Raw genomic sequence first — 9,599 nt, 5'->3', positions numbered from 1 at the left:
TCATCCCTTCCTTCCTTCCTTCCTTCCTTCCTTCCTTCCTTCCTTCCTTCCTTCCTTCCTTCCTTCCTTCCTTCCTTCCTTCCTTCCTTCCTGCAACTGAGAGAAGGGATGGCTAATGGATACATTGGCACTAGATTCTAAGTAATATCTTGACTTTCTGTGGGGAGAGTGAGATAACTGAAGATGGAGCAGATAGTGGCTTGGTTTTGAAGAATGACACCATGGCCATTATTGGTCCACACTCAGTCCCACATAGCCCATGCAGGGAAAGGATGGGAAAAAGGAGAAATCCCTCAGTAGTTTAGCTGGGAGAGATTTTTCTCAGATTAGCAGGAAGAATGTGGACAGAAAGAGGGAGATGTTTCAGGGAGGAGAGGAGTTGTACCTTTGGCCCAATGGATCCCTGGAGTCCTTGTTGTCCTGGCAATCCGTCATCTCCCTGAGGAAACATGAGCGTCAATCTAAAGACTGGGACTGAGGCAGGCCCACCCCCCCAGGGCCATCTATGACACTTCTATTTCCCAGGTGAGCCCTTTAGAGCAGTTTCCATGGTTTGCTTTAAGTCAAAGCTTTGAACTAAAAGGATCCCTCAGAGACCTTCCTCTGAGCCCTGGGTTTGCTCATTCTAAGTAGAGGGAGAGGTCATTCTGGACAATGGGTTGAACCTGTGATGTTTCTTCTATGAATAATTCTCAAACTTTGAATGATTAATGATTTTGATAGTGTGCTACTAATACCTTGCTTAAGCTTCCCAACAAATGTCTGAGGTTGGTAGCATCTGCTTCATCATTAATCCCATTATTAGTATGGGTATTATTATTCCCATTTTGTAGATCAGAAAATCAAGGACCAGAAAGCAAGGCAGTTATAAGGTTAGGTATTAAGTAACAGGCCCCAATCTTTAAATCAATCTCTCTTTCTATTCCTTCACCCTGTTTGTCCTGTTAATCTGGACTCTGAAGCCTCAAGATTTTAGCTCTGCTCACATGTAAGAAAGTCTAGTCTGATAAAGAACAGGAAGTCTTTGGATCCTTCTCTCTCTGCCTCCTCTCCCCCAGACAATGGCTTCCTTCTTAAAGTTTATTTGGAAGGGAGGGGTTCTAGAGGGTCCTTTTGGTCTAATTTGATTCTCAGGAGAGGGATTCCATGTGTTCTCACTCTCCTCTTCACCCTCACTGCATATAGTGCCCATACAGTGGCATATTGGGCATACAGTACTTCTACCCCAAACCCAAATCTTCATCAGCTCCTAGGAAGGAAGTAGACTTGACATTCATGCTCTAAGATGAATCCTCTATTTACCTTTCTTCCTGGCATGCCAGGTTCACCCTTAAAAAGAGACAAGAAAAGGGAGCAGTTAGAGATCAAAGTAGAATCAGAATATTTTTATTCAATTAAAATATCTCAAATTCTGGTCGCACTGCCATTTCTTCTTCTCTTCAAATACCCAGTATTTCAGCCCACCTGGACTACCAGCATGAGAACTTTCTTGACTCCCCATCTTCATTCTCCATACCCATGATGACAGTCCAAAGTCCAGTTTGCAGACTTTTAAAGTCATAGAAACGAATATCTTTCCCTTGTGGGACAAAAGTACTTAGTTAACAAATTAATTAGTTCATTTACTCATTCATTAAACATGTACTGAGCACCCATAATGTGCAAGGTCCTGTGCTGAATGATGAGGCAGCAACAAGGAGAAAGTCCTCTTTGGTGCTTGCAATCTAGGAGCAGCTAGGTAGCTCAGTGGATTGAGAGCCAGACCTAGAGATGGGAGGTACTAGGTTCAAATCTGGTCTCAGACACTTCCTAGCTGTATGACCCTGGGCAGGTCACTTAACCCCCATTGCCTAACCCTTACCACTCTCCTGCCTTGGAACCAATACATAGTATTGATTCTATGGTGGTAAGAGTTTAAAAAAAAGATGCCTGCAATCTAGTTTGGGAGATAAGACATGGACCCTAGAATAAGATAATTTTTTAAAAAATAAAATGAGCATGACAAATATGTAAGAGATAGATGAACAAAGCACCATGACTGTTCAGGGGAGGGAGAGAACTTCCCTCCCATCATGCCTACTCTGTTTAAATCTAATGAAAAAGGTTTTAAATTGGAAAGGGAGTGAGAGGGTAAAACCTGATTACATCTTCTAGATGCCATGAGGCAGGAGTTGTTATGCTTTTTTTTCATATCATAGATTTCTTTCAGAAGTCTAATGAAACTTATAGATTCCTTTCCACAATGATGTTTTTAAATGCATAAAATAAAATACATAGGACTTTAAAGGAAACCAATTATGTCAAAACATAGCTATCAAAATAATAAAAATTCATGGATCCCAGGTTAAGAACTCCTTCTACAGAGAGCAGCAGGTTTCACACAGGAAGAAATATAGCAATAGAGATGTCCAGAAATTCATAGGAGATAAAATCTAAGAAAAGATCCCATCTGCTCAGTTGTTTATCTGCAAATACACAAAATATGGGCAACAAGAAAGGCAAACTAGGGATAACTCAAGGATCAAATTTGACCTCAAAGATATCACTGAGACTTAGAGGAATAGGTTCTGTCATTAGAATATATAGTTCTGCAAATATACTTTATTCTAAAGAAACAAAAGAGATATGCTCATGTGAGGAAATCCAGGATCCAGAGTGGGAGAAATATAGTGGATAATTCTTGGGAGCAGATGAACAGAGGGAAACAGATGTCACAGAAACATACCATAGACCATGTGAACCAGAGACTCAGATATGGAGTCCAGGAATCGGGTGACACGCCTGATTCAAGGCAGGATTAGGTAGCAAAGGGAAATAACAATTTTCTGGACATTTGTTGGAGCTTTCTTTTTGCCCAAAGCAGAGGGGTTGATAAAAACAAAGCTTGACTTGCTTTGTTGTTAATTTTATACTTCAAGAGGTGGAGGAACTGACAAAGGAAAATTCTATTCTGGATCTGATACCACTGGAAAAAATAGTTACCATTAAAGGAGAAATGGTGTGAACTGTGGGAGGAAGGGACTCCTTACTGCATCACAGAATTTGTGATAGAGAAAGGAAGGAAGTCTGGGAATTGTCTGACATTCATATCAGATTTAGGGAGAATAGATTTCAAAGACTGTTTTTTTTTGTTTTGTTTTTGAGAATAAGCAGGCTCTCAGGGCCTAAAATTCTAGGGGGAATCAACAGGAGGAATTCTCTCAGAAATGGCAAACTTGGGCTTAAAAATTAATTTAATATGTACAAGACAGTGGTAGTAGGGTATATCTAGACTGTATTTTGTGTGAAAAAGATTTGAGAAGGGTAGCTAGGAAACTCAGTGGATAGAACACCAGGCCTTGAGTTGGGAGGTCCTGGGTTCAAATTTGACCTCAGACACTTCCTATCTGTGTGACCCTGACAAGTTACTTAACCCTGTTTGTCTCAGTTTCCTCATCTATTAAATGAACTAGAGAAGAGAATGGCAAATGTTATATTGAAACTCTGGGAGCAGAGAGTCTCACCCTTGATTGACGGGTGAGGACCGTTGGATCTTAGAATGTTCCCAGAGGCCATGAGGACAGGGGAGAAAGTGGTTGGCCAGGGGTTATAAATACCCTGGCAGCCCTGACTTTTGGTTCCTTTCACTTCCCTTGGACCTGAGATCTGTGGATCTTGGTTCTTTTGGGGATTGGTGACTTGCTTGGCTCAACCTTGCAAGAACCTCCTGTCTTGTACCTGATTAGCATTGCCAACCTGTACCCAGACCATCAATCTTCTTATTCTACTGTCCCCTAGATATTTAGGAATTTAAATCATCTGTAGTTATCTAGGTATCCCAGGGCCCGGGAGGGATCTGGGAAGTGGGAAGAGGGTGGAAAGGGGTGGATCCTGAAGCCTGTATAGGCATAACATCTAGCAGGAAGAAAAAGCTGAAAGACATCAAGCAGCAGCTTGCTTACTCTGGTTTGGCTATGGCCAGGCTGAGCCAGAGGAGCTAACTAACCAGACCCAATTACCTGCCTACAGCTCTGAGAGTGTAGGGTTTCCCAATTCCTCTACCCATTTCCCAAACTCCATCTTTGCTAAAATATAGATAAACTATTCAAGTACCTTTCTAGAGTGGTTGTGTCAGCTTCTCTGGGAAGGGAGTCACACAGTTAGACAAACCGTTACCAAGGCTAATAGAGCCCAATATCTATCATCAATCAACTCCAGGTGGGACCTGAAGGGATAGCATCCATTGACCTGAAGGATCCTGCCTGGGCACTGTTATAAAGGAGGGAGGTGGTACAACATCTAGCTAGGAGGCAAGCCTCAATTGATCTTGCACCTGCCACATATCTGGACTCTACTGCTGTCACACAATTACCAGTGGTAGTATCCAGATTAGTTTACCCTCTCTCTCCTTCTCTATCTCTATCTAGCCCATTTATTTTATAACACAAACCACTCTAGTATCTCTGCCAAGAAAACCTAACAGGGGTCATGAAGAGTCAGACATGACTGACTGAAAACAACTGAGCAGCAAGGATCCAGAATAGGGTTAGTAAAAAGCAGAGAAGAGTTAGGGTGGCACTGAATCATTGCTTTTATTAAAAAAATGATTTATTTAATGAATTAAGAATATTTTCCCATCGTTACATAATTCATATTCTTTCCCTCCCCTCCTCCTATCCCCTCCCATAGTCAATAAGCAATTCCACTGGGTTTTACACGTGTTATTGATCAAGACTTATTTCCATATTATTGATAGTTGCACTGGGGTGGTCATTTAGAGTCTACATCCTAATCATGTCTATATCAACCCATGTGTTCAAGCAGTTGCTTTACTTCTGTGTTTCCACTCCTGTAGCTTCCTCTGAATGTGGGTAGCGTCTTTTCCATAAATCCCTCAGAATTGTCCTGGGTCATTGCTGCTAGTACAGAAGTCCATTACATTTGGTATTTACCACAGAGTATCAGTCTATGTGTATAATGTTCTCCTGGTTCTGCTCCTTTAACTCTGCATCAATTCCTGGAGTTCATTCCAGTTCACATGGAATTCCTCCAGTTCATTATTCCTTTTAGCACAATAGTTGAATGATTGCCTCCATGAATCTGAGGGACTTTCCAATGGATGAAGGATTAGGTCTTTTCTGTATGACTCCTGAGGGGCAGAACTGGAAGCTATGGGTAGAAACTGCACAAACGCAGCTTTTGGTTTGGTATTAGGAAAAACTTCGTAACAATCTGAGCTTTCCACAAGTAGAATGGTCTTCCTTGGGATTTCCTGGGCTTTCCTTTTACCAAAGGGTTTAGATCAGAAACCTAGAGCTAGCATGGATCTTTCTCCCTCTCAGTGTCTAGCTTTAGGCCTTATAACAACAACAACAATAATGTTATTCTTATTAGCATTTATATAGCATTTTAGATTTTTAAAGCACTTTATAAATATTATCTTATTTTTACCCCTCACTACAACCTTGGGAAGTAGGTACTGTTATGATCCCCATTTTACAGATGTGGAAACTGAGTTAAAGAGTAGTTAAATATCATACAACTAGTAAGTATCTGAGGCCAAATTTGAATTCATTTGTTTGTGACCCCCCCCCATCCATTGCTCTAAACACCTTGCTGTATCTACAGAGTATATATTCAGTAAATGTTTGTTGAACGAATATGAATGATGTTACTTTGCCTCAAGGGGGAAGAATTCTCATTCCCACAGTTGACCATGGCTTATCCAACTAAATTGAAATGAAGTGCATCAAAGCAAATTGACTTAGGAAGGAAATAGCCATTTTTTTTTTTTACCAGAGATTAGTATTTCAAACTCTGTAAACTCTAAAATGTCAACCCAGGGGGTTGAACAGTTTAGAGCTTTTTTTCTATCATGAATCCTTTGTCAATCTAGTAAGTCTATGGACCTCTTTTCAGAATAATATTTTTAAAAAATTAATAATCAAAAGAAATGCTCAATTTCTGTTAGAGGTTAGTAATAATAGTGATATTTTTCCACAGCCAAGTATAAGGATAAAAAATGATAAAGGCTGAGATAAATATAAAAATTAGTATTTTAATTAAAGCCATGCTGATAGATAAAGTTATTAGACCACGCGCTTGTAAGAATTCAAAACTGCTGCCCCAGCCATTATTGTTACCTCCCGTCTCTTCCTGAGTCTGCTGGCCAAGAGAGCCACTCCCCCCTAACCCAGGAGATTTAAACTGTTCTCTGTGTGGAGACGTAGGCGTCCCCACACCCAAAGAACTGGAACCAGAAACCCGTTGGACCACGGGAAATGTAGTTTGATAATTTCCACTTGTCCATAGAAAATACATATATAAACTTAAAGATGGCATCTCCCAAATTTCATTCTTACACAAGTCCATAGGTACCCTGGAATCTAGCCATGAACCCACTGGTGGTCTATAGGTTACAAACTCCTTGTTTAGAAGGAAGCCTGACTGGTTTGCTACAGCAAGACTGACTAATGGGGCTATACCATTATTGGGTTTGTACCCCAAAGAGATAAAAAAGGTTGCACAAAAACATTTATAGCTGTGCTTTTTGTGGTGATAAAAAATTCGAAAATGAGGGGGTGTCCCTCAATTGGGGAATGGATGAACAAATTGTGGTATATGATGGTGATGGAATACTATTGTGCTATAAAGAATGATGAACTAGAGGAATTCCATGTGAACTGGAATGACCTCCATGAACTGATGCAGAGTAAAATGAGCAGAACCAGGAGAACATTGTACACAGAAACATTATGGGGCAATCAAATGTAATAGATTTTGCTACTAATAGCAATGAAAGGATCCAGGACAATCCTGAAGGACTTATGAGAAAGAATGTTATCCACATCAAGAGAAAAAACTGTGGGAGTAGAAATGCAGAAGAAAAACATATGACTTATCATGTGGTTCAATGAATATGTGATTGTGGGTTTCAGTTTTAAAAGATTACTCTATTACAAATATGAATAATATGGAAATAGGTTTTGAGCAATAATATATAACACAGTGGAATTGCTTGTCAGCTTTGGGAGGGGGAGGGAGAGAACATGAATCATGCTACCATGAGAAAATATTCTAAATCAATCAATCAATCAATTTTTTAAAAATTAAAAAAAAAAAGACTGACAAGTGGGTGATTCCACTCTTACCTTGAGTCCTGGAGGTCCTTTTGGGCCCTGACATAGAAGAAAAGCAATCAAGGTTAGGTTAATCCCCACTAGGAAGACATTTTAGGGGGCAGGAGAAAGGGAGTCTATCCTAATAGGCCTCTCAGTGCTGTGGTAGGCAAGAGGAGCACATGGGCATTACCAGAGACCCAGGCAGCAGGAGGGAAAGTGGAGCTCAGGAGGGCTGGGCTGGGATCACTGCCAGTATTTCTCAGCTAATTCTAGTCCTGGGGTAGGCTTGGGGGGAAAAATGTTCTGACTATGAGAAACATAAGTAAAGATGAAAAGACTGGCATCCCAAGGCTGTTGTGAGGTCAGAGGTAGGCACTGTGTGGTCCTAGGGAGCCAGAGCATGTCTGATGCTGACCACAGCATGTGGGGAGTGGGGAGCTAGGGAGCAGTGCCCACTTGAGAGAATGTTCCTTAGAGTGGCAAGTAGGGATATCCAACACCAGTGCCCTGCCCCAGAGGGAGAGGTGGTGGGGAGGGGAAGGACTCCTGTCAGAGCTTTGGGATGTTTCAGAGAGTTAGCCTGGGGTTGACTGGTATCATGTGTCAGGAGAGTCCGGGACCCATTTCTATGGACCCTGAGGCCTCTACTACCAGTCATACTTCTATACATCCACACCTCCTCACACACACCAATATCCTCCCTTTAATAGTGTACAAGTCACAGAGACTGATACACTGTGGTACAATCGAACATAACGGACTTCTCTACTAGCAGCAGTGCAAGAATCCAGAGCAAGGCTGAGGGACTTATGAGAAAGAAAACTAGCCACATTCAGAGGAAGAACTGTGGGAGGAGAAACACAGAAGAAAAACAACTGCTTGAACACATGGGCTGATGGGAATATTATTGGGGATGAAGACACTAAACGATAACACTGGGAAAGAACATGAAACATGTAACTAGGGGAAAATATTCAAAATAAAAACTTAAAAAATAGTGTACAAGAACATGCCTACTTAGCATCCTAGGAGCAACATGGAACATCCATTACATACCTCACTAATGTCCCACATCCTCCAAGAGACTTCGTGCCCCCCAAACATCACAGCACATATATATGTCACACCTTGCTACTCTGAGACCCAGGAATACACACACACTTTCCATATGGACACACCGCACACATGTACACAACATCAGACACGCACACATACACATAAACAGAACCACAAATACTCCATATGCACACTCTTGCTCCCCTCCTCTCTGGGATGCCTGTTTCCCAGACCACCGAATACTCTCTAAGGCAGCATACATTATCTCTGAGTCACATCACAAGGGCAAAGCTAGGGTGGACGTGGCCAGTGCCCCCTAAAGTGTCTGCTTCTGGGTACTGACCATCACCCCTTCTGGTCCTGGCTCTCCTTTTAGACCCTGAGGAGACACAAGGTTTACAAAACATGTTAATCTGCCCGTGCTATTGAACCGCTGACAGTGTCCCCATGGAGCAGATTTCCCCTTATTCAGGATAGAAGTCATCAAAGGAGTCTCTCGAGGCTCCCCACCCCCCAACTTCTTGTATTCAATGAGGGGAAGCCCTGTTGAATTTACTGCAGAGATAGGGGGTGCCAGAAGGACTTTATGAGGCTGGAAAAGGCAAGTGGCCATAGGTAGGACTAGGGGTATTCTAGCAATAATTGTTCCCAGGGCAATTCATACCACTGTGGGAGGAACTTATCTGGGATGCAGCCACAAAGGCTGGCTTTCTCTGGCACCTTCCTACTGAAGCCTTGCCAATCTAGGTTCAGTTATTTCTATATTATTGAAGGGCTGTTCTGGGTTCTGGGATTGGGACTGAGATGAAATCCCATTTAGGATTAGGTATTGGGTTGAAGATTAGGTTTAAAGTTTGGGATAAATTTCAAGTAAGAGAACAGTTTGGGTTTAGGGACTGCATGTAGGTTAGAATTAGATTACAGGTTAAAATAGAGGTTAGGAATCAGATTCTAATTAGGTTTCAGTTTTTCTCTTACATCCATGCCTTGAAGTCCTCGAGGACCATCTTTTCCTGTATCTCCAGGGGGTCCTCTGGCTCCAGGAGGACCTGGGGGCCCAGGTGGACCAGTGGCTCCATCTTGACCTCGATCTCCCTGAAAGACATTAATGTATCTCATTACAATCGTGTGTAGAGGTGTCACTAAGAGGGCATAATTGAGTCCATGTGTCAGGTTGGATGGGAATGTGGGCACTCAACCATCTATCATCTGTCTGGGGTATCCACCCATGTTTCCTTTGCTAGATGGGGCACAGAAGTGCCCTGAGCTTGATCTAGGGTTGTGGTGGTGAACCTATGGCACATGTTGCCAGAGGGAGCACCCGGAGCCCTCTCTGTGGACACGCCTGCCAGCACAGAGTTTGCCAGAGTTTGTTACTAGAAAGCCAGAGGGATGTGGGGCCAGGCTGCTTCCCTCCCCCTCACCTGAGGACCTTTCTCATAT

At 42.2% G+C, this 9,599-nt stretch overlaps 1 protein-coding gene across 1 annotated transcript in view; it reads right to left on the bottom strand.

The window, feature by feature from the left end:
- The window catches only part of COL23A1 (collagen type XXIII alpha 1 chain), a 42,114-nt gene extending 32,839 nt beyond the window's left edge, over positions 1 to 9,275 (bottom strand). Inside the window, exons 1-5 of the mRNA XM_044659817.1 lie at positions 9,135 to 9,275; positions 8,500 to 8,535; positions 7,131 to 7,157; positions 1,303 to 1,329; positions 386 to 439 (exon numbers count right to left, since the gene is read on the bottom strand). Coding sequence (XP_044515752.1) covers positions 386 to 439; positions 1,303 to 1,329; positions 7,131 to 7,157; positions 8,500 to 8,535; positions 9,135 to 9,275 — 285 coding nt within the window. The remainder of the gene's footprint in view (positions 1 to 385; positions 440 to 1,302; positions 1,330 to 7,130; positions 7,158 to 8,499; positions 8,536 to 9,134) is intronic.
- Between the last annotated feature and the right edge of the window lie 324 nt (positions 9,276 to 9,599).

The sequence above is a fragment of the Gracilinanus agilis genome, chromosome 2 (genome assembly GCF_016433145.1).
Source record: "Gracilinanus agilis isolate LMUSP501 chromosome 2, AgileGrace, whole genome shotgun sequence".
In the NCBI taxonomy this organism is placed as follows: Eukaryota; Metazoa; Chordata; class Mammalia; order Didelphimorphia; family Didelphidae; genus Gracilinanus; species Gracilinanus agilis.
The sequence above is the reverse complement of the archived record's forward strand: the minus strand, read 5'-3'. Positions and strand labels throughout refer to the sequence as shown.